At 38.2% G+C, this 25,908-nt stretch overlaps 1 protein-coding gene across 21 annotated transcripts in view; it reads right to left on the bottom strand.

Moving 5' to 3' along the window:
- The window catches only part of NRXN3 (neurexin 3), a 1,699,552-nt gene that overhangs the window by 179,514 nt on the left and 1,494,130 nt on the right, over window positions 1-25,908 (bottom strand). For all 21 annotated transcript variants that reach the window (XR_008493626.2, XR_008493627.2, XR_008493628.2 and 18 more), the window contains one exon: window positions 16,983-17,154. Coding sequence is in view for 18 of the 21 variants with exons in the window: in XM_054448164.2 (XP_054304139.2) it covers window positions 16,983-17,154 (172 nt within the window). In the remaining 3 variants the exon portion in view is untranslated. The remainder of the gene's footprint in view (window positions 1-16,982; window positions 17,155-25,908) is intronic.

Raw genomic sequence — 25,908 nt, 5'->3', positions numbered from 1 at the left:
ATGAGTAGAGTTAAGTAGCTCCCTAAAGGGACAAGGAGCTACTTATCTGACCTCCTTCTATCACTCTTTGGATGAGGAGTGGAGAGAAGATCTCTAGGAACAGCAGGCTGAATTCTGAATTTACTAGTAAGACTTGCTGGCACTGAGACCTCTCACCCCATCAATGAATTTTTCATTCCATACATGATTTCACAGAGAGCATTGAAGGATTACCTTCTGTTTTTTTCTGAGCAAACAGGGCCTTCACTTCCATCCTTAACCCTAACATTCCAAAACAAAACCATTTACGTCCCTGCAGGGTATGAATACCCTTTGAATACTGGTCATGAATACCCTTACCTATACTTAAACTAGAAAGGCATTTCTCCACCACATTCCCTACTAACACACAACAATAAAAACAAACCAAAACTCTCATTAAAGATCAAAACTAGACACACACACACACACACACACACACACACACACAAACAGTCCTACCTTGCAACCTTGGTTTTACCTTTTTTTCTGTTGTTCTGTTTTGTTTTGAGACAGGGTTTCACTCTCATTGCCCAGGCTGGAGTACAATGGCAGGATCTTAGCTCCCTGCAACCTTCACCTCCTCGGCTCAAGCAATTTTCCCGCCTTCTCCTGCTTCAGCCGCCCAGATAGCTGCGACTATAGGCATGCATCTGTAGGTGTGAGCCACTGCGCCCAGCCTGCAAGCTGGCTTTTAAAAAGCAGGCACTGCCTCTTCAGCCCCTTTTAAAGTTTATGGATTAGCAAAAAGCAGCCTTTTTAAACTCATTGAGAAGAGTTTAGAAATCATTTCCCTAGGATGTTATAGCCGATATTTAAGGGGCATTTCTTTAGCATGTGAATGGCAGCTAGACTCTAGAGCAAAGACCCCAAAATGATCAAGATCCAGGGACTAAGGGGTTAACAAAAGTAAGGACAACTAGCATTGCTAAATGCTGTGATTTACAACTCAAGTGACAATCAATCATCAGAAGTAACTTATAGTTACATCATGACTCAAATATTATTCACATTATAAATGTGATGGCCAGAATAGCATTTTTTAAAATTAGGGCTTTAAAAAAACACTTTTAAGAAAGTGGCCAATGATTACGTAACATTATCCACAAATGTTAAATATTTATCTGGCACCCAGATTCTGCTACTCTGTATTGAATATTAGTCCTTAAATTATTTTTTTCCTATGAAATTAAAATCACCTTAGAAGCAGTGCTTTTTCTTTTTTAAGCTTTTTACTCCATTCTACTTCCATAATTCCCTCCTTAACACACAATGAAACCAAACATTGACATATCTTAAGTGCTCAAGAATACTCAAAAAGTTGACAACTATTGGCCACCTCAAAAGATGGCAGGTATCCAACAAACTATTAAACTATTAGCTTTGAAGGTTTTGATGTTCAGAAAGGTTCTTATAACATTTATAACATTTGAGACATATACATAAAATAGCAATGCCTCTTCCTTCTTTTAGCTATTTCATATGACTTTATATATAATATTAAATCTTGGCTATCTGAGGAATATGTCTAAAGATTATAGGTGATTTTACATTTAAAGATATTCATTGAATATTAACTACATGCTAGGGCAAAGGCAATACTTTTTATATTCGCCCACTGATAGGTGTGTGTGTATAGAGAGATTTTATAAATATCTCAAATGAAAGCATGCTTTTGTATGTGCCATAGAACCTTGAACCTTGCAACAAGAAATAGCTCCTAGATATAAGATGTAAGAAAAAAATCCATGATTTAAAGAAATTATTCAAAATAATTTCAACTGACAACCCTAATAATAAAAGATGTGAATGAAAAAAAAATTTTTTAAGCCAAAGAGGAGAAATCAGATCTATTATCTTGGTGGAAGAAAGATAAAGTCTCTCCTTTTAAATTAGACGAATAAAATTAAACTAGTACATATTGTTAGAAATGTCTGAACCAAGCAGGGAAATGGACCAGGTGACCTAGTATTTTCACCGTTCTAATTACTAGGTTCCTTTGAATTTCACTCCTTCAGAAACCTGCTTTTATCTTTGCAATAATGATCCAAGAGATTAAAAGAAGGCCTCTGAGTGACTTGATTTGCCTACTCCAGTTCATGCAGTATCTATTGATGTACCATTGTTGTCTTGTCAAAAAGCACTTACAACATTACTAAGTATAAGGTGTAATTAGGACAAGAGATGGACAGGTGAGAAGAAAGCCTGCAGTCTTCTTGGTTTAATGTTTTTATTTCTGACTATCAGGGATGGTGGCCTTTAAAAATCACACTGGAATCCTCACAAGCGCTTAGACTTCTGAACAGGGATTGAAATTTTTCATCTAACCCAAACAAGAATGCTGTCCAAAGATTTACTTTTGATTGTGAATTATAGAGGATATATACTAAACACAGTGAGCAGCAAAGACATATGTAGATTTCCTCTTTCCTTAACCTGGGTTTAAACTTGTTCTGATTGAATAATGGTTCAGGTCCTATTATTCAGTTTCTACCACAGAGATTTATAGAGAAGGATGCTTAATGAATACTTCTAGAGGAGAATTTGAGCAGTTGCTATAAACAAAGGAAAGCAGGTATTAGAGTTGCTTTTGTCCTTACAGTTTGGCTATGTCAATTGGGACTTCACTTTCAAATGGCAGTGAGGTTTGAAAGTATACACAGTAATTGCTCAAACTCTTGGTCCCTTTAATCAACAGCTTGCTTATTCTAAGTAGCTGCAGGGGCCAATGGAGTAGGGGAGGTTGGAAGAATGAGAGTGGTGAGTGGCACAAATCAAAGAATCGAAGCCAGAAGAGGGAAGAACAAAGTACAATTATATTGATTGTTTTATTTGATCAGAAAATTAAAGCCACTGTAACCTGACAGAAAGCTACAGTTATATAATTATGCAGCCACAGAATAAGCTAGATTTACTTTCTGAATCGTTCAATAATGTTTTGGCCTATGTGTTCATCAACGATACCTACAACCAGTATCTCATTTCAACAAGACCACTAGGAAGGTTGGCTTGGAACAAGTCTCTTAGAAGAATTACATACAACTACTGGAAATCGAAATAAAACAAGAGAATTGTCCGTGAAGGTCTGGGATCAGTGTTGGTCAGGACTCTCAGTTAATGTGTTGGCAAAGCACCTCACTCAGTTTAGCTGACTTATTTCAAGACCAGATCTATTAAGAGTATTCCAAAATTCCCTTTATAGACCTACTTGTAGCTCAAAATTCTGAGGTCATAGTGGGGGAAAGTCACAAAATGAAGCAAAACTATTAGATTTCACTTGGTTTGCCTCCTCTAGGAGAGCTCAATTGCTCCCTGAGAACAATATATTGCCTTTATTTTTACCGATTCTAGAGATCCAGTGCCACCCATACCACAGAAAAAAAATTCAGTAAAATAATCCAGCTATTCATTTTGTAAACCTAAAGACATTTTAGTTCTATTTTAGCTTGTATTTTACTTACATAAATTTTTATTTTATTTGAAACAGTCAGCACCTCACAACAGTTTTATAAACGTATAAAAATGAAGTAATAAGATTTCTAAACCTTGGCCAAGATTTTAGATTTACTTTTTACATATATATCTATATTAGATTTATATGTATTTTTCTGTCAAGGATACTGAAATCTTCTTCCTCCCATTTATCATTTTGTTTAATTATACTTGGAAATCCACCCTTTGAGACCAATGAATAGTCATTGTACTAATATAAAAAATAATTCAATAAAATCATATTTGTTTCAATAAAGAAACATTTCTAAAGTAAAAGTTTAAAAGTTTTGTAGTAAATGATATTTTTCTTTTGTTATAAAAGTAAATTATTTATAGTTAATGCTTGTCAAGGATGCTGTATAACAACTTATATTTTTGTTGTATATATGCTAGTCATTGAAATCAGAAAGCTCCAAAAACCTCAGCTGTACAGTTTAATATTTACTGATTACCTACTATGTTTCTTTCCTTGGGATTAAGAAAACTGTGACCACTTTTCTTGCACTATAGGGCCAAATCTGGCAGTATGTGCTTTCTATTCTGGTAGTTAGAACTTTGATAACTTAATTGGAGTCAAAATTGAGGTCAGCAAACTGTGAAGGGGGTCCCTATTTTGTAAATAAAAACCAAGTGCGCTTTAGTTTGGCTTTTAAAAAAAAAGTATATATTTAAGGTATATATATACATATAAGGTATATGTGTAATCTTGATATACATATAAACAGTGAAATGACTGTAGTCGAGCAAAGTAACATGGCTATCATCTCATATAGTGATCGTTTCTCTCCCTTTCCCTTCTTTCTTCTTTGTGGTATGAATACCTAAAATCTACTCTCTTGGCAAATTATCAATATATAATAATACAATATTATTAAATATAGTCCTTATGTTGTACATTAGATTTCTAGACTTATTCATCCCTTATAACTTTGCACAGAAAAAAATACTATACTATCTCACTTGCACGTGGAATCCAAAAAGCAAAACACAAAAGCGAAGGAAATACATAGAAAGAGAAAGTAAAATGGTTGGTGAGGAATAGGAGGATGTAGGTCAAAATTTATTTTAAATACTACATGGTTTTAGGCATGTGCACATCTATAAAAACTGATAGCCTGGTCTTGCTGCTTTAATAAATAGGGGATCTGATTCTAAAATCTCTAAAACTCAATAGCATGAAGCGGGCTGAGCCACCTCTAAAGTGGGCTAGTCCATCCTCAGAACATCAGATCAATGGCTTGAAAATGGAACTGAAGCTCAAGCAGGAAGCTCTCAGCAGCAAGATAGGGACAACCAATGCTGAGATAATGAAGGGAATGCTTTCTAAGACTTAGAAGACAGACATATCAGGGAGCGGGTAAGAGAAAAGATCAATGCGAGGCATCAACTGGCACCTTTATGCATAAGGCCTATGAGAAATAGGCTAGGGTGGCTAATCAAAATTCTTGAATTTAAAAGAAAAGTATGCACTATTTTTTTAGGAGAGAGCGGTGTATTTAAATCACCACAGCTTACTAAGTAGAAGTAACAGAAGTAAAGAAACAATGCTTTCTGTCTGTCATCTTCAAATCTTGCTCTGGGCAAGGTATGGCAAAATATAAATGAAGCTAGAATGGAATCTGTGTCTTTGGTGTTGAATTCGAAAAATAGTATTTAGCTGTTTTGTTGTTTGTCATTTTTAACTATAGGCAAATGGAGTGCCTGTCTTTCTTACGTATTGTATCTCTTTATTTCTTTATCCTGAATTAACCTCACCAGTAGGTCTATGTCACCCTACATGGTAGTACTATTCTCTGTCTCTCTAGGGATTTAACCCATCCCCTTAGAGATTCTCTTGCTCTCTTTATTCCAAACAGATACGACAATTCAAAAAATAAAGCTGATGGATTAGTAAAAACTGTAGGCTTCCAAATACTTTTGAAGCTGTAGGCTTCCAACTACCCGTGATTTAAATCAGGGGTCCCCCAGCTAAACCTAATGGGCAAATGTGGTTCATCACAGCTTGTTTTTGTAAAGCAAGTTTTATTAGAATACAGCTGTGCCTATTCATTAATGTATTGTCTATAGTAGATTTTGCATTATAACAGCAGACTGGAATAACTGCAACAAAGATCATGCAAATCATCATATTTATATTTGTAAAATATTTAAGTTAATAATATCTAAATATATTTATATTTATAACATAGGTTTCTAAAGCCTATGCCACTTGTTATTTGGCCTTTGGGGGAAAAGGTTTGGTGATCCCTAATCTAAATAAAGGTATCAGGGTTTCCCTGTCTACATCCAAATGTTGGTTCTGCCACCTACTAGCTGTGCAACACTGGAGTGTGTTACTTAACCACTCAGACTTAGTTTCCTCATCTCTAAAATGGTAATAATAATAATAGAACCCCTTTCCAGGATGCTATGATGATACAAAAACAAATAGTGTATCCCAGTCTTACCTGTTATTAATTAATATTTTTCCCCTAAAATATTTTATGCAAGGATAGGTTGTAATACCCTCATCCCTTCCTCTGGGATATACAGTTTTCAGTTACTTGGAGGCATTTGGAATGAAGATTTCACCACTGAACTCTGAGAAAAACACATTTCTCTAATGTGATTAAAATGAAAACAAATCTAGTTTAATTAAACATTGAGGCTGGCAATTGTGCATCAGGCAGAAGCACATTTCTAGTAAACGTTTAATAATGGGATTACAGAGTGTTCTGCGTGCACTGGGATGTAGGAAATAACAGTACATTTGCATGTGAATTTATATCTGTCAACCATGTGAATTTGAGCTCTGTAGATGATGCAAACTGGAGTGCTCTTGGAAGACATTGAAAAAGTGGAGTGGGTAACCTGGGGATTAGGTTGCGAGGGCAAACAAATCTGTCTGGAATCTCGGAGTTGACCCTTGGTGGACAGTGACCACAGCAAATGTGCTCAACCTCCCTGAACCTTGGTTTACTCATCCGTAAATGAGGGAGATTAATACTTCTACCCTGAAACCACTGGGGAGATGATACTAAGTAAAATAAGGTATGACGAATGTGTTTATTTTGACCATGTTGAAGGTATGACAGGTGTACGCACATGTCTAAACTCATCAAAGTATGCGCGCACGATTTTTTGCCTATCAATCATCCCTCAATAAAACCGTAAAAAAATGTTTAAGTAAAAGAAAGAAAGAATTCCATGATCATTAATTTCCTCAATGTGAAAGGTGTAAGTTGTCATGTCATCTTTCACACTAGGTAGGGGAGCAGAGCTTATTGGCATTGTTCCAGGTAATTCAAGGTCACATCCCAAATTGTATTCCATGCTCGCCCCTGTCTGGTCTTCAGGCTCCATCAAGCATTTATGTGTACCCGCTACTGAACTTGGATCTCACCTCAATAGTAGCACCTTCTTTCACTTTGTGGAATTGTAGGTTCAAGATAGTGCAGTGTACGGGAGTTTTGGGTTTGCCTTCTAAGACATACAGGCTTCAGTTCCAGGTATTCATGTGCTAGCTTGACCCTGGGAGAAGCTCCAGATTCTCATTTGTGAAATGATGATAACAGTAATATCTACCCCTTGAACAAATATTTGTTGAATAGTGAATTAAGGTGAATGAATAAATGCATTAAGAAATGGCTCCACTCAGAGCTACCCCGGTGATGAGGATAGGGGAATACTTCGATTACATTAAAGGCAACAGCAGTTAGTAAAAAGGTTTTTACAGTGTTTATGCTGTTTGAAAGCGCAATAAAAATTTTTTGCTAGCCCATGATCAATCGACTTCTATTGTTTGATATACACTTCGCATTTAAGTTCTGTTGAATTGACATTTGCTACTTATAAACTTAGTCCCTAAGTCTTCTTATGCTGTACTATATATCTACCATCGGCACTTAGTAAACTATGCCATCAAGGCCAACACAGAGCATCAGGGACTTACTGAAAGGCTGTAAAAGTACCACGTGGAAAAGAAATGCATCTTATGGAGGAAACTGTAAATATCACTGGGAATCCAATCAAATTCATGTTAACTCCATGAACTGAAGACTCAAAGCGCCTCTTTGTCCTTGACTCATTCCCTCCTTCCTCTTCTGACCTCCTTTCCCCTCTCTTCAGCCTGCTGGGATATTGACAGGGATTTTAGATGAGTGGAAGGTCTTTCTCTCTTTGAGATGAGCTGCAATATGATTACAATCGATTGAGTGATTTACAGTATAGAGCACCTTTCATTACCTTCTCTGCTTTATAGAAGTATAAATGACATACTGTATGTGAATATATATTATTATTATTGGATATTTATGTACCACCTTTCCCAAAGAAGCTCAGTGTTCTTTTTAGACTTTAAATAACTAGAGAGACTCTGCAACCTTGTGCAAAATTTCAATTGAAGAGACTGGAACTTGGCAACTTTTCCTGTAAATAAAACTATGCTTTTGCATGGGTGGTAGGACACTTGGTGTTCAGCCAGCTCTGGGGCAGAGGAAAAACAGTACAGGATAACTGTATTTTATGGCTGGGATAATAGTTCTAAGTTTTCATAGTTAAAGGCAACTTCTGCAGGCCAGAATTTGTATTAACTACTTAAACTAGAGCTTCCATTGGACAATAGGGAAAACAAAACTTGTAATTCACTAACCAGCTTTGAAATTATGCAATATTCGATGATTGTTTTAATTCAGAAGAATGTATGTTATTACCGATGCCTCACAGAGAGGGAGATGTTATTAATATTTTTATTTATGTCACACTATTTCAAATAAGTATAATTTTAAAAATCCCATAAAGTGTGACTACACTGTATTTCTAATCTTGAAAGATATTATTTAATTAAAATAGATGCATTATGGATGGAAATCAAGAAATTCTTTATCTTACATCCCTAGTTAAATTGTACCTAGAAGTGACCCTCAAATTTTTAATAATTCATTTTACTGAGTCCCTAGACTACAATATTTATAATAGTTAACATATGCCTAAATAAATATGATGTGCTTTCTAATTTTTAAAATTCCAACTTCTTCTTTAAATCCCAAGATAGTCTACTAAAAATGGGGAAAATGTAAATGTGCATCCTATAAAGTCCTACAGAAGGTTGCAGCAAAATTATTCTTTTGCTCAACAGCCCTGTAGACCAAAAGCATTGCCCTGTTCACAAGTGAATTCTAGATAAATAATATCTTTGGTTACTACAATTGTTATCATCTGATGTAAAACCTCATAATTATAAAAAGCTCCTTTGTGTATGTTAATTCCTTTATAAATAACCTTGAGCTATGTATTAACCTAATGCTTTGGGGACAAGTTTCTATGTGCCCTGTGTCCATGTGTTCCCTCCACCTCAAATGTTTTATACATTTCTATCTGGTCTCTTTGTCTTCTGGGTGGTTATGTTTAATTTTAGCATTAGTCCAAGCTCCACTTTGCCTTGAAATGCTTATCCGCTTCTTAGAGACATGTATGGGAGAGAGAAAAAGGCTCTAGGTTTGACAGCAGTAATTGTATTTAACTTACAAGATACAAGACTATTTATCTTGTGGCTGGGAATTCACAGAGAAGAAAGGAAGTTTCCTTGATAAAACAAAAATTAAATAAAAAAATACTAAGCACCTTCTTGCCACTCTCTCACTCCCCAAGCAAGATTATTAAATAGCAAAACAAACCTTCATTTAAAAGTTCTTTCTTTTTGCATAGATACGGCACTAGAAGGTAAAACAAGATCACAAAAAGAAAGAGGCTGACAAGGCTTCCAGAGGCCACACCGATGATATAGATAAAGCCAAATGTGTATAGATGCCCAAGGAAATGCTGACTTCTAGACTGGGCAGAAATTAGAGACTTAACCTGAGGGGGGAGTTCTATAATTTAACTTGAGAGAAAAATTCTAAATTGTCAAGATTTGAGTTAAACCCAGAATTTCTAGGATAGGCAACTGTTCTACGGTGTTTACGAGAATCTAAGGAAGGAGCAGAGTGTGATTAAACATTAAGACTCTTAAGTCAGATGGTTCTGGGTGGAATACCAGCATTTACCAAACTAAGCTACACTCCCATAGACTGTTCCTAATCTAAAAAATGGGAATAAGACCAACACTGTCCTAATGGGTGGTTTCAAGACTAAGCAGGATGCTGCCCATGAAGTGGGGAGTATGTCATAAATGTTCGGCAAATGGCAGCCATCACCACCTGGGTGAGTTTGGCTGAGAGACGGTGAATGGCACCATCTGCCACTTCCTACACCTCTGGGAGAAAGTGTCTATTCAGTGCACATGTCCCTCACTTTGGAACCGTTTCTACTATTGTGGAATTCTCCATGAAGGATGAGAAAGCAAGATGGAAAATCTCTTAGTCCCCTATTCTCACCTTTCATAAGTAAACTTCATTGTAGAAAGTCTTTCAAGATAAAAAATGGTCCTAAAATGTATACAGGTGGTAGATAATCCAGACAATACACCTGCAGGTACAATTATTATTCATGCCATCCTTTAAGGTATTCAAAGAACTTTCTACTTTCTAAGACAGAACAATGAACACAATCCCCATTTTATAGGTCATGTAACAGGCTTCTTAGGGTCAAGTTTGTTGATAGATTTGCACCATAGCCATGCTGTCAGAGCATACAAATATAGCTTAAGAAAGGGTAGTTTGCCATGTGTGTTTAGGAAACATACCTCTAGCCAGTACTTTCTTTTTTTGTGAAGTGTCCTATAGTAATGCCAATCTGAGCATTCACTTGGTTTTAATGCGAGAAAATGCATATATATGATCATGGAGATCAAAGCATAGAGAAACTTCTCGACAGTGGGAACCTTCTCAAGGTCGTGGGCAAGCTGGCAAGTGATAGGGCCAGGGGCCCTTGGTTACACCCAGAAAGTCTGACTCCAAAACCCTTATGCTTAATCATCACCCTTTAATGCCTCTCCAACAGCTGCTTGGATAGGGTGGAGTTATTATCCCTGTGATTGTATAATATCAAAACTCATTAGATGAGTTCAGAAGGTACACGAAGGTAAATGCCCATCGTTTACATGGTAGAAAACACATAAAAGGAAATAAAAGATGGCATATTGTAGTCCTGCACTGGCTAATACTAGCCTCTAACCTACAGCCTCATAGTGTTGGAGCGAGGACTGAATGAGAAATGTATTTAAAGCCTTCAGTGCCTAGGACATAAGTACATAATACAACAAAAATTTCAGAATCTCCGTCATACCAGCCACACTGCTCAATAGCAACATATGGTTAGCGACTACCACATTGAACAGTACCGGTAGTCAGTCTGAAAGAAGAAAAAAAAAAAACACATTTTTTAGCTTCCACATATCAGTGAACGTCAAACTTAGCTACACAGAGAATCACCTTAGGAGCTTTTTTTAAAAAAACAAAAAGCAAACAAAAAAAATGCCTGGGCCAGTGTTTCTCAATTTACAATGTACCCATAGCACTGGGGGATCTGATTTTGCAGGTACGGGGTGGCGCCTGAGAGTCTGCATTTTTAACAAGCTCCCAGGGGAAGCTGATGCTGCTGATCCATGGACCACACCCCAGATCAGTTAAATGAGATGCCCTGAGACCAGTGCCCGAGCACTGGCAATTTATTAAACTTCCCAGGGGATTCTCAATTTCAGCCAGGTTGCAGACCATTGCTTTACATAAATATGTATATATAAGTGCCTATGGAAAACATTCTTTTAAAACATTTTTGTTAACCGAAGACAAACTGCATAATGTGGAAACTCCCTTGGAAATAGAAACTCACAAACATGTGAATCCTAATTCATTTCTGACAAATTGGAATGGATGACTATTTAGCAGTGCGAATATTCAAGATATACTAGTTTGAGTGATTAATTGATACCTTTTGTGACTGAATGTTGGAGCACCTTATTTATAAGATGGTTTTAAAATGTTCCTCACAATGTTCAAACACATTCATTAAGTGAGGCTTTCTCTGGTTGCCCTTATATCTCTGTAGTCCTGAAACCTCGTTCAAATATGGCTTTCCTTCTTGATTGTATTTATACTTCTTATTCCCTCTGCAGGACTCTGCTCTCTCCATTTTTCCCCCTGTTGAACTGAAAGCAACGCTAGTCCTGAACGGATGAATGAGCAGGTAGATGGGGCTTGTTTTAATGCATGCTTCAAATCTGGCAAGGCCTCAAGTGTTCCCAGGCAAAGACATAAAGAAAAGGAAAGTAAACCTCCTGGCTAGGAATTAATGAAAACCCAAGGCCTGAGAAATTTCAGCATCATGTCAAGTACACAGACTTGTTTTTAATCCTTTAAAGTCTCAATAATTTAGGATGAGATGTGGACAAAAAAAAAAATCTTTCTTATACCCAGGTATACTGTCTAAATTACAAAAACATGATGAGCATTTACAACAAAGTATTTTGGAAACTTTCTCTAAGTCAGCGGCTCTTATATGGGGGTGATTTTGCTGACCAGAGGGTATTTGGCACTTGTGGAAACATGAGAGTGGCATCCAGGGGATAAAAGTCATGGATGCTGCTAAACATCCTACAATGTGCAAAACAGTACCCCGCCCCCTTCCTTACACACCAACAGCAAAGATGTGTCCAGCCCCAAATGTCAATAGGTTGAAAGACCTTACTAACTAGACTACTCCAGGCAGAGATTTCCATTTGAGAATATGTTTTTACAAAAAGAAATATTGTCATTATTAATAAAATCATGGCTCTGAGAAATAGGAAAGTGAGCAGAAAGTTTGAGGTTGTGCAGTCTGAGGATCAGGATAGAAAAGTGTTGGTTCTGCTCCTTAAGCTGTGTGACACTGGGAAAGTTATTTAGCCTTTCAGAGCCTTGATAACATAACCTTAAAATGGGTATGGCAGGAGTAATAATACCAAACCTTGTCTTTCACAGGATGGCGTGAGGCTCAAACGTAATAACGTATATGAAGGTATTTTGATCATCAATAAGTACTATAGCAATGTTTTCTCTTCCAACCCCTATAAAGACAAGTTTCTGTGGAATTTGACAAACTCAAATATAGAGAGAGTTTTCTAATGTAGCATCCTTGAAAGGGAGCTACTTTTACCTCTTTTTTCATGTTCTAAGTTGGGTGGTCAGATAGGACTTAAACGTAGGTCATCCGCGTGCATTTTAAAGACTGAAGAAGAGGAATTCTGTGAAGAGCACTTCAACTGAGTTGGTATGCAATATCAAGAAAAAAGCTACTTGAGACCCTGCTCTCCTCAGCACCCACTGGCATGCAAAGATTGAAGCTGTGTATCAGTCTGCATGTCCCAGGAAGCCTAGATAGGACCGGAAAAGCCTTTACTGGACCATGCTCAGGGATCTTGCAGCAGTGACAGTACCACCGGCCACCCACTCACAGCAGAGAGAAGAAGATATGGAACAATCCCAGTCAGCTCAGCCTTCCAGGGGGCCTAGAGCTGTGGCTAAAATTAACTCCTCATACTCAAGTCACCTTTCACCTCCCCTCCCTTGTTCCTACCACCGCATTGTATAGGGACAACAATCAGAGACTTTATAAGGAACATTTGTCAGTGCCTGGATGATAGCTCTGGGCTGATTCTTCTTTTATTTCCCTCTCCTGTTTCTTAGCTTTTCTATTTTCAGGTTCAAAGAAAGAAGTTGCTTTTGAGTTCTATCTCCCAGAATTCAGTGATATAAGATTCCGATTGCTATAGAACTATTTTCATTCTGTTTCTTCCCTGATTCACAAAGAGCCAGTGCTACATGCCCTGTGCCCAGCTGGGTTCTAAATATTTCACGGTGGGATGTTTCAGTAGAGCCCCATAAATGCCCATGAGAAGATTGTGGAGATGACCCATTCATCCTGGTGCACAGCTGACTCATTCAGACCTGGTAGGCAGGAACAATTCCCAGAGAGCATGGTCTCCGAGTGAGATAACTTACGTTAATCTTCTATAGGAGCTACTCTGTATGTCTTTACTGTTTACACGTTAGTAATAAGTGAGTAGTGAGACTAAACCCTTGATGATTTCTAAACCTACTGTTATCGATAAAATAGAATGACTTTAGAAAACAAAAGGACACATTTTTGTAGAAACTGTGTCAAGACTGCCTCGCCAGGTTGACGGCTTTGTTGTTTGATGGCCCAGACACGGGGCATTTTGGTCTTATGATTTAAAATAAACATTGCCAGATTTTTCTCATGATACTTTAAATTATTAATAGTTAAACTGATCCTTTTAATAGCACAGGGAAGCAGAAAGGAGAGAAAATAAGGTATCCAAGGCTCAAAAAGTGAGCCGCTCCTAGGAAGTCTTGGCAGAGTGGAACATAAAACTCAATCTAGTATATCACACAACAACTTTTTAATCGAGGCAGCAAGGTAAGGGGATAGCTCCTTTAAATACTCACTATTCTTTCAGCTGCTTCATGGAAGCACATTGCCATTGTTGTAAGGAGGACAGCTTGGGGTCACTGGTGCCAATAAAACTTTTAAATGAGGATTTTGAACTCCCCACCTCACAATAACCACTTTTGTGTGATCATTGGAAAGTGACCTTTGAGATATGACACTTCTTTAAAGAAAGAAAGAAATCTAAGATGACACAAGAAGAAAAATACTCATTTCTAGCTATGCATTTTTCAGAACATCCCCCAATTCTCTGGTGGAGCAATAGTGAAAATTGTGCCCAATTGGAAACAGAAAAATCTTGTCCTAGGTCTTCCTTCACTTGCTATGTGACCTCAGGAAGGGCATAGCACCTCCTTGGGTCTCTGTTTTTATTTGAAATGGAGAATAAAAAATATCTACCTTGTCTAATTTGTAGGGTATTTCATCGTTTATCTAATTTATAGGGTATTTCATCGTCAAAATGAAGAAATCTGTATTCAAAAATATGTCCTAATTTAAAATGCTAGCCAAATGTTTGGTAATCCTCACAGCTAACATTTATTGAGGATTGACTTAATTGTCCCAGCGTTATACATGTGGTCAACTCACTTAATCTTCACATTAATCAGGTATTATCATTACCCAGTTTTTCCAGACTAGGAAACAGGCTCAGGGAGAAGAATGAACATCTTCTTAAAGAACAACAAAACAGAGAAAGTACAAAATGAGAATTTGGGAAGAAAGAATCTAAAATATATTCTGAAAGCATTACAGAAATCATCAGAGGAGAAAAATAAAAACTCTTAGAAATGCTTACACTTATTTTATGGTTCAGTGTTACCGTATTTTGAATTACTTGTGGGGAGAGGCACCAAATATTTCAATGCTTAGGACACTTCAAGGTCTTAATACAACTGTCTTAGACTCACAGGTGATGAAACCAAGATCCTAACTCTAGCCAGTTGACTCCAAGGCCCATACTTATAAATGCTATACTGTACCCTGTCCTGTAATAATAACACATATTGTTACTAAATAACAGTTTTCAATGATAATAATACTTTTCAGGAGGAAGCAACGCTATTAAGGAAAGGTTTATTCTGTTTTGAAAACATATAGGAAGCAACCCATAATTTGGAACTAAAGACACCAAAAGATAGGCGCACAGCAAGAATCTCCAGTTTTGTTACATAGCTGTGGCTTTAAAATGACCATTGAAGAGCCTTCTCATTGCTGGCAGCAAACTTGTAGATTCTACATTGGCTCAAGGCAAGTGGTTAACATCAATTTAGAAATCTTTGAAATTCCTAATAGAAACACAACAAACCCTTCAGCAGTACTAGCAAGGCCAATGATAACACATATGGAGAGAAAGATGATTGATTTTTTCTATGAGCCTATGAACAGCTTTTAAGATATTGGACTGTTTTTATTCCTTTCACCCTCTCCCCCATCCAACAGGGATTAAGCAAGAAGCATTTAAAAATTAAGTCTATTAGTGTGCAGTGAATTTGAATGATAAAAATTCCTAGAAGCTGTTAATAGCTTTGGCTTTCTTCAGATACTCAAAGATATCCTCATAAGGGCATTTTTGTGCCTTAATCTAAGAAATTCTGAGACCCCTAGCAATGGCTGAGCTGGCTGTTTTATGGAAACTGAGATGGCAAATCAATAGTGGGTGGAGCTTTTTGCCTCAATACCTTGGGGGTCTTGCATGCTGTTTCCAGATGCTCTTACAATTCTTTTTTTTTTTTTTTTTTTTTTTTTAGTATTTCCTTCAATTTATTTAGTTTTCATTTGTGTTTAATTATTAATAATTTAATTTAGTGATATAATATTTTCAATAGATTTTTACATATGTCTTGAACATTTTAGATATAGCGGGACTCTAGCTATTAGGGAACAACCCAACAGCGCAGGTACTTCTGATTGATAGGCTTTTAAAGAAAATTAATGCTGAGTTAGGTGTGGAGATATAACAGCCTTCAAGCCATTCAAAAGTCTTGGCCTACAAATAGGCAAATTCACTTTGTATATTTCTCACAAGCATAACCATTATTAGCTAATGGCTCTTAGACATGTGAAAATGTGCTTCAAGCTTCTTTGTTATTGTGCCCGCCTCACTGTAAAGGAAGCTAGAGAAAAGTGGTGAGAAAATTGTGAGGAGTTTGGTGTGTAGGATAGAGAGTAGCACATCACTTCATGCCCACATTAGTGAGAAGTGCAATATTCTGACTATTCTCTTGCATCCATCAGGTGACAGTGCAATTGTGGAGCAATGGCCCTTTGCTGAAGGGTTGTCCCTTCCATTCCTGGCACTTTTACAATCAGCACTCAGGACTTTTTCTGGGAGAAGTGAGAGGCAAGAGGGAAAGCTGAGGGATTATTTGAATGATCTCTTTTAAGGAAGGCAACCTTTTCTCCCGTTGTCCTTGATTCAGCCATCTGGCTCTGGGAATTTGTTGCTGAATGTTTCTCGACTGTAAAATTTAAACAGATGATTAACCCCTTTTCCTGCCACACCAGCATGCTTGCTATTAAAATGACTACTAGGACCAACCTTTGAATATCCAGGCAGGCTTAGGGTAAGTGAGAAAATAAAAACTAGCAAAGTCCACCAAATGAATAAAATTCCACCTTAGTTTTTCTCTCATTGTTACCATGACTTGATCCGTGTATTCAAGTTCAGTAAATGTCCTTTTAGAGTCTCTCTCTGGCATCTGCACCTTCAACTGCACCCAACTAAATGGCACCACAAAGTCTGGGTCTCAAATGGAGCATCTTATGATTATCGACACTAGCTCATGATAGAGATGATCCTTCCCTTCACTGCTTCACGTCTACAGGCCCTGCAAAATCTACGGTAACTGTCTTTGGTATGAGCCAGTCAGGCTGTATCAGTCAAAGGTTGACAAAAAGTGTCCAGTGCATAGTTGGTAAAGTCTCCAGAAGCTCCCTATACTGGATGAAGTCCTAAAGAGATAACTTATCTTCTCATACAAAAAAATCATGAATGTGTACTTCACTCGGTGTTTTAGAATTTGGTGATAGTCACGAGAAAAATCACCACTGAAAAGTGAGAATGGGAGAGTCAAAAAGAGTAGGACCATTGAGCGAACAACATGTACCTGTAGGATAATGTTCATTCACTGGCCAGTTGTCCACCTGCAGGGTGGCGTTGCCGCCGTTCCTGGTGAAGCGTACCACATGGTATTTGCCGTCATTTACAGGGGTTCTCTCCTCTTTGATGGAGATGTCAACTGTGCCAATATTGAAGACAACTCCAATTTTCCCCTGTTCCTATAATAAAGAAACACAAAAGGCATAGTTATTACCAACCACGAAGTTCTCTCCCTTTAAACTTGATCCTCCAACCAGCAATAAACTTGTAGGTGCCCAGAGGGAGCTGTCAGCATGAAGATGATAATAGCATTCTATATTTCTCCATGAGCTTTCATCCTGAGCATAAAACCAATAACATAAAAACTACCCAAATTGCTCTCACAGGCTGCACTGCACAGGTTACATCATTCAGTTCCCCTCAATGCAAATCAGGCCTGGAACTACCTAGTAGCTATGCAATGACAATGCAAAGTTTATTTCTGTGAGATGAATTAGGCCTGTTTACTAAGAGAGTACACTAAGATACTGGACCTTAAATCATTTATCAATTCAGATTACAATTAAAGTGGAAATATGTATGAGCCTCTCTGCATATTTTCATGCAATCAAGGCAAAGCAGAGGAGCACAGAATGGTTAGGAGCCAATGTCAGAGGAGCTGGATATATGTATATCCATATATATATATGTATATATATACATACACACACTCGCACGCACGCGCGCATGCACATAATGGTTCTGCAGTTCCAAACCACATAGAAAAGGTAACCCCAGTAGAGGCCAGTGAAACTGACCTAGAATTTTCAGAATTAGATGGCTGCCATGCCTCCCAGCTTGTAGCCCTACTCCTCAGATTAATCCAAAGAGAGATATATTCAAGACCAGAGCTTATGCAACGCAGCAGAAGAGAACCTCTGTGGCCACCAAAGACTTGTCAGAAGGGAAATTGCAATGAATTCAATAAGAGTAACACTATGGCAGTGAAGACGGTGATATGGTGTGGATGTGTCCCCACCCAAATCTAATGTTCAGTTGTAATCTCCAATGTTGGAGATGGGGCCTGGTGGGAGGTGATTGGATCATGGGGACAATTTCTCATGAATGTTTTAGTACCATTCCCTTGGTCTTGTTCTCGTGATAGTGAGTGAGTTCTTATGAGATCTGGTTGTTTAAAGTGTGTGGCATCTTCCCTGTGTCTCTCTTGTTCCTGCTCCTGTCATGTGAGACTCTTCCTCCCCTATTTGCCATGATTGGAAGCTTCCTGAGGGCTCCCCAGAAGCAGATGCTGCTATGCTTCCTATACATCCTGCAGAACTGTGAGTCAATTAAAAACTCTTTTCTTTATAAATTACTCATTCTCAGGTATTTCTTTATAGCAATGTGAGGATGGACTAATACAGATATTAATGATGCAAATGGTGATGCTGGTGGTGATATCACCAACCTCCTGGGAAGTGCACTAAAACACAAAGCATACATAATAATGCTATTAAAACTCTGACTCTTCTCTAATAATTGGTTATGACTAAAAGTTGGAACTAGTATTCACAATGAGACATGGAATAAATGTAACCTTACTATTCAAATATAATCAGCCTCTCTTAAGCTCTTGGAAAGACATCATAGCATTGCAGGGTGTTGGAGGCATGTGTAAGGAGAGAAGGGAGACATCTTGCTCAATTTCTGTAGTTTTCCAAATTACTGGCAATATGTTGGGCATTCAAGGATAATAAAATTTAGCAGTTGTATTAGTCCTTTCCATGCTGCGAATAAAGACACACCTAAGACTGGGTAATTTATGAACAAAAGAGGTTTAATTGACTCACAGTTCAGCATGGCTGTGGAGGCCTGGAAAGCAAACACATCCTTCTTCACGTGGCAGCAGGAAGGAGAAGTGCCGAGCAAAAGAGGAAAACCCCCTCATAAAACCATCAGATATCATGAGAACTCACTCACTATCATGAGAACAACATGGAAGTAACTGCCCCCATGAGTCAGTTACCTCCCACTGGCTCCATCCCACAACACGTTGGGATTATGGGAACTACAATTCAAGATGAGATTTGCGTGGGGACACAGCCAAACCATATCAGTAGTAATTCTGACATTCTACAAGACTGAGTCACAGTATTAGTTCATGATCCTTTGTTATTTTCTATTTTTTTATTCAAGAAGAAGTAAAAGGAAGAGAAGGAGGAGAAGGAGGAAGAGAAAAAGAAGAATGTGAGGAAAGTCCAGAATCCCTATAAATCAAGACATAAAAAAGCATTTTTCTAAATCTCAGATTTAGTCATTTGTTGTATTCATTCATGTATTCATTAAATACACAAATACAAAATTTATTAAGCACCTACTACACTTAAAGTCAACAAATTAAGAGTTATGGATGGAGGGACCCTGGTTTCTATATATAGTTTGGTACACTTCACTTATTTTCCCAAAATGCAGGCTTTCCTCAAGTTTCCATTTAACACTTGGTATGTCGGTTCATCTTGTATCCAATAAAAGAATGGACAAGTCACGCAGAAGTCTTGATCTTTAAAAGCGAGGAATCTATTAGAATGATCAACCAAAGGAGGCTGTGAGCATTCAAGGATGTAGAGATACAGGGTGGACCTCAGTATTTCCTTTGTGCCCTGGTTACATAATATGCAATATAAAATGATGTCTGCAATCCCCATGTCCTGTTCTCTGGGAAAAGAGCTCCAGGTACCTCCCAAAATTGTGACTAAACACACTCATGATTTCTTAAATCTGTTTGTTGAAACCACTATCTACATCTCTGCACCAGGAAAAGCACCTAGCTTTAAAATATGACGCATATATAAATGAACCTGACTGTGGGTTCTTTTTGTACTTTTCATGCCCATAACTAATATTATTATCCATGTTACTCTTCTTGTTTCTCAAGGAATTCAGAAACGGTAATATGACTTTTCTGCTTTCTCTTGGAGAACTGGTATTCATTTCTAAGGGTGTGTGTGTGTCACTGCCCACTACCCTCATGCCTAAATAAGCAAGGCTGTAATAATGTGAGCCATAACCTGCTTAGCAGAATGGAAGTACTAGAGGAGTTAAGAAACCATGACTGCAGACACGATTACTCCTCAGCCCACCCCACAGATGTGGGCTGTTTATTGCACCACTGTTCTTCAATGAGAAACCAGTACATAAATCCTGGATGCATGGAAAGGACTGCTGGTGATTCAATTCACCCCTAAGTCACTAATTAATCATGGATGGAAAACAGTTTTAGGGGAAGCACGGAGACTTTTAAACCAGCATTCTATAGCTTTTCAGCGACAGCAGTGGCCAAGTACGGTTCTGGCTCAGTGAGTTGGCTGATCAGCAAGATATATTCTTGGGCAGATTTTCTGCAAGATCCATATTAGATTCAGGAAAAGAAAAGATTTAATCTCTGCCAGAATAAATATTTGGTCCTTATCTTAGGTGCCACACATTTGCCATTGTAATCACTGTTTCCGGGAGATCTTAATCCTGTTAGCTCACTGCCAAAGTCAGTGGAGACCCTTCCCCAGGTGTTTCATTTTGTTTCCCACAATGGTAAATGTGGCTGTGCTAGACCTCAGATGTGGTCTCTCTATTTGCAGTAATAAAATTTCATTACTGCAGCCTCCTTGTCATTTGTCATGGGACCACAGTGGCATTATAATCTGTGGCTAACTGCTTTGTTTCAGTTCATTAGAAGTCACAGAAGCCTTGTGGCGAATACCCATAGAGTTGCCCAGGCTTGAATCTATCATGCTCAGCTGCCATGCAAATCAACTCTGCTGACTCATGTGTCTAGAAAAGAGAAGATGTTAGGGAACAAAAGCATTGGCTTTGGTGTCAGACCTGACTGACCTTGGGCAAATTACTTGATTTTCCTGAAGCCGCTTCTTGATAACACACTATAGAGACAGGATATCAGCATTACATACTTCATAGGGCTGTTGTAAGGATGATATAATATGATGAACGTGATGGTACTTTATAAGTAATAAAACATTACATAAATATATGAGATAAAACAGATCAGGAGAAGGAACCGCGCAATCATTTGATCAGATATAACACTCCGATTTTTGGAGAAATTGTGTCAATAGAATAAATGTGGGTTTTAGCCTAGCATGGTTCAAATAACAGCGATGGCTCTTAAAGCTGTATGACCCTGGTCTGATTATTTTACTTCTGATTTCTCTTTCATAAAGAGATGTGTGGAGGGAAAGAGGGGCCAGTTGTTACCTCTGAAGCTTGCTGTGAGGGTTATAGGAGAGCACAGACATGTGAAGCACCTGGCATTCACTGTGGATAATTTTGGATCCACAAAATGTCAGTCTTCTTTCTCCCTTCTTCTTCCTCATTAGTGTAATTGAAAGTAGTGTCATGAGCTAAGGCCTAGTTGGCTTGGTGGGCACTGTCATCAAGACATATTGTGAAAATGAATGTAAATTTTAGCAAACAGAATATATATTAAAACAATTTATGCAGGGTTGATTTCCTATCACAATTTGGTAGTTGCTATCTCTCTACATTCTTTGTAACCAGATATTATAAGCCTCTCTAAGAAATGCAAAGTATAGCTGCAAAAACAGCATGACTATAAATTTTAATAACTCCACAGCCATCACCACTAAAGTTGCTACCAAGACAATTGTTTCAATCTATATTCTTCCTTGATATTAAAAACAAAAACAAGTGGTAAATCAGAAGACTTTACCAAAGAATCCTCAAGTGCATTCAGGAAAAAAAACTGAACAGCAAGGAAAACCAGCTGTCTTTAAATAGCCAGTAAGTCACTCTTCATCAATAATGACTGTTTATGAGCCCACCTGGCTCCCCAAATTAGTCCAGCTTCAGCTTCCCTATCCTCAATCAGTCACATTGCAGTTATTGTTGCTGACCCAAGAGATGCTACCGACACCAGGGTCAGACTCCAGGAGCAGAAGTGCTCAGGGGCAAGAAGAATTCTCAGGAATAAAGATGTCCCTGAAGGCTATCTCTTCATTCATTCCAGACTGCCCCTGGGGAAGACGGAATGCACCATCCACTATTTTAGAAAATTGGAGCTGACAGAAACAGAACTGGGATTCTCAAATGTATGCCAGGGATATGGGCAATGGAAGCAGGTCTCAGTGTCTTAACTGCTAGGCTTCCCACAGAATTTGTTAGTTCAGTGCTAGGCAAGAACACAAGGAAGACAATATGTAAATAATACCTCCTGTGGGCCAGGCACAGCAAGGTCTTCCATACCCATTTCAAAGTCTGGTTCCTAGTAAAGAAAGTAATGAGTGGCACTGTTGACCACATTTTCCTAGTTCTCCTCCATTATAGCGTTGTAGTAAGAGAGGCCTTTTGGGTCTCGTTGTGATGGGTTGGGCCAAGAGAACAGTGTTAACTGATAAATTGAGTATCATTCCTGAGCCGTGCATTTAGTTGCTGGTGTGAGACCCACGAGAGTTCTCTCATTTGTTGTCAACCACTGCACCCAGCAAACTCCTGGTAGCGGCTTCTTTGTCATTCTGGGTCATTGAGTGAGGATGGCAATAAGCCAACTTGCTATGGACATGCCCATGGCTGAGAAACAAAGCTTGGTTGCTTTATAGCACCAAGTGTTTGAGGCTTTTGTCACTGCAACATAAACCAGGCTACCTAAATGGACAGAACAGGTGCTCAGTAAATATTTTTATAATAGAATTATATTCAAATTCTTACAATTAATTACAAGAGAATTCACACAATAAGAGATTTATTGAAAAATAGAATCCAGGCCTGACTCTAAAACCCATGCATTTCCCACAGTCACAGCTTTTACATGTTACAATTGAGTTAGTTATTTCTATAATAGAAATATATGTGTTACATATTACATATTTTATGTATGCCTAACTTACCTGTCCACTTAGCCTAATTATGAGTATTTTAAATGTAAGTATCCTAACATGGGCTCAGTAAATATTTGTTAAATTAGTGGATATGGAAATGAATAAATAATGAATTAGAATGTGTGGTTGTGATTTTAAAAAAGTATAAGAATCTTTTTTTGTACCATAAGAGACCAAATATGATTTCAGTATTATAGGATAAAATAAATAATTGCTACTATATTCATATTTTGTGCAATAAATCTTAGGCAAAACAACTCACTATGCTTTATAAATGCATCTGTAAAATACAAAAAGATGAGGTACAGCTTACTTGATTCATCAATTTTGACTTTGACTAACAGAGGCTTTTATTGAAGTTCTTTAGAATAAAACATTGAACTCAGTAGAACATAATTTGAGCTCTTTTTGTGGCTATTAACTGTCTTTCAGTGAAGATCATTAGTCTCTACTCTTTCAATATTATGGTCTTCTTGTTCTACACTCTGGACAATTGTTGGTTTATAAGCACAGAGTAAGCACTTCTTTATTAAGGTATTTCAAGAGAGGTAGGAGACCAGGTCTCTCCATTGAAAAATCTAAATCAGAGAGGACGCCTTTCAGAAATCACCCAAACTGACAAGACCACAGCTACAGAGCTTGAAGATCTTTTGAACTCCATGATCACCTCATGACAATGACCCAGTCCCCTCCCCTTGAGAAGCTGAAGTGTGGCTGTGGCAGGAAAAGCAGGGGAGAGGAAATTGTCTACTTTGTGTTCTAGAAGAATTTGAGCTTTAGAATCAAAAGAATTGGGACTGATTGAGGCTCCACATTATTTTTTCCATGTGATCTTGAGCAGGTCCCTCAACTATCCATGGCTCAAGCTTTGTCTAGAAAAATGATATGAAGACAAGAGCAACAATAATACTTGTGTTAAATAGTACTTATTAAGAGAAATAAACTCTTGGCAAATTCTGAAGGTATCTACAAACAGCGATGTTAAAATATGTTAATGATGGGTTTGGAGATGGTGATAATAGTGATGCTAGATGAGAAACAGTACTAATATAGATGACAGGTGAGTCAGAGGCATTTGCACACTCCCTATAGGATACTGCTCTATTTACAACGACTATCTCCCAGTAAAGGTCATCGACTCTGGGATCTGTACACATTGTCCCTAGAAAATTCATATTAAATGGCTTGAAAACTATTTCTCCTTTTCTAAATCTTTACAGGCCTCAGCGAACTTTGCACCCAACCAGGAAAGTTACATCCACCTCTCCCCTGGCTGCAGTTGTGCTTCACCTGGTGTTTTACTGATGTCTGGTTGCACGAGGTCAATCAATTAAAGCGGATTAGATCCACAGTCTGAAATGCTAACACAGGGCCAAGAGAGATAAGACTGATAAATAGCTCGAGACAGCTCCATCTCTGACTCCAAGCAAAAAAAAAAAGAGAGAGAGAGAGAGAGTAGGGATGACAGCTTAGGACATCAGGAACCATGACCTGAAAAGGGGAGAAGCAAGGAAGGACAAGACAGCCGATGCAAGTAAATAAGATGCAAGTCAAAGCTACCACAGCTCTAAGTCACCAGTCACAACTGGCATGCTGAGTCATCACGTCCTTCAAATCTACTCGGAACATCCACTTCTCATTCACAGACCCCAGTGTCATGCTGGTTTATTTGGTAGTTAAGTCTGACTGCAAGGCAAAATTCAAGTTCATTTCCATAGGTGCCCCAGCCCCGTGCCAAGATCTGGAGCAGTCTCCTGGCAGGACTCAGGTGACAGCTGGCAGGGCAGTGCTGACTAAAATCCAGTACAGACTGAACGTCTCCCATAAACGTCCGGTTTCCCCGCTAAATCTCAACCACAGCTGTGAGGAACCACCCAGTGGTCTTCATAAAGAACCCTTAAGCCCTGTGCTCACACTAACAACATTACAGTCCTTGAAATGAGGAAACACATTTTAACTCATCCGGAATTTTTCCAGAACATCTTACACCTTACGTATGTGCTTACAAAGTGAGGTTCTAAGACCCCCAGCAGCAGTATCACCAGCGGACTCATTAGATATGTAAATTGTTGGGTCTAGTGCTAGTGCAAGACCCTCTGAATCAGAAACTCTAGTGTGAGGCCCAGTAGCATGTATTTTCACAAGAACTTAAGGTGATTCAGATGCTAAAGTTTAGGAACCACTTTCTTACATTAATGTCTTGGTTCACTAAGGCAGTGATTTCAACAGGGATGCTTATCTCCAGGGACATTTGGCAATGTCTGGAGACATTTTTGGCTGTCACAACTGAAGTGGGGTGCTTCTAGAATCTAGTGGGTCAAGGCCACACATGCTGCTAAATATACAATGATACACGACAAAGAAATATCTGGCTCTAATATCAATAGTGCCACTATTGAGAAACTCTGCACCAGGAGTGCAAAACTTCAGTCACTCAACAAATATCCATAGAGCATGTATTGCATGAAAAAAAAAAAAGTTCTACACACATTTATATGCATAATGTATTCTCCAGACAATACTTTTCTGTATGGTACATATGCACCCACACAACAGGCACACATGCATGTGAGTGCACAGCCATGTGCACGCATGTGTGAATTTTTAAATATTTAATCTAAAATTGTGTTCTAGCAAACAGAACACAAGGTGAGCAATAAGTATGTATCGATAATCTCTCTGACTCTCCTCTACTCTAAGTGTCAGTCAAATGCCCACTTTGCAGGTATAAACTTTGAAATTCATGCTCACAGAGCCAGAAAGTGGCAGGTCTAATACACATGTCCTATGCCATTTTCTCCATCTGGTCGTGGTAACCCTCTTCCCTACTGACTGATTGCTGCTAGTCCCTAAGGAAGTCTTTTCATTCATCTCCTCGGCAAAATAACATAAGTTGATAGTCCCAACTCTAAATTAGTTACTTTACTTTACTACAGACTAGGTCATTTTAGTCAGTTTCCAAGAATATGCATGATTAGCTCTGAACAGGATGCAAAGGAGATATTTCTTCTCTTAGAAGTAGATATTCTAGGCCAAAAATGAGCA

This window comes from Pongo pygmaeus, chromosome 15, assembly GCF_028885625.2.
Source record: "Pongo pygmaeus isolate AG05252 chromosome 15, NHGRI_mPonPyg2-v2.0_pri, whole genome shotgun sequence".
Lineage (NCBI taxonomy): Eukaryota > Metazoa > Chordata > Mammalia > Primates > Hominidae > Pongo > Pongo pygmaeus.
Note: the sequence above shows the minus strand (reverse complement) of the source record. Positions and strands in the feature narration are given on the sequence as shown.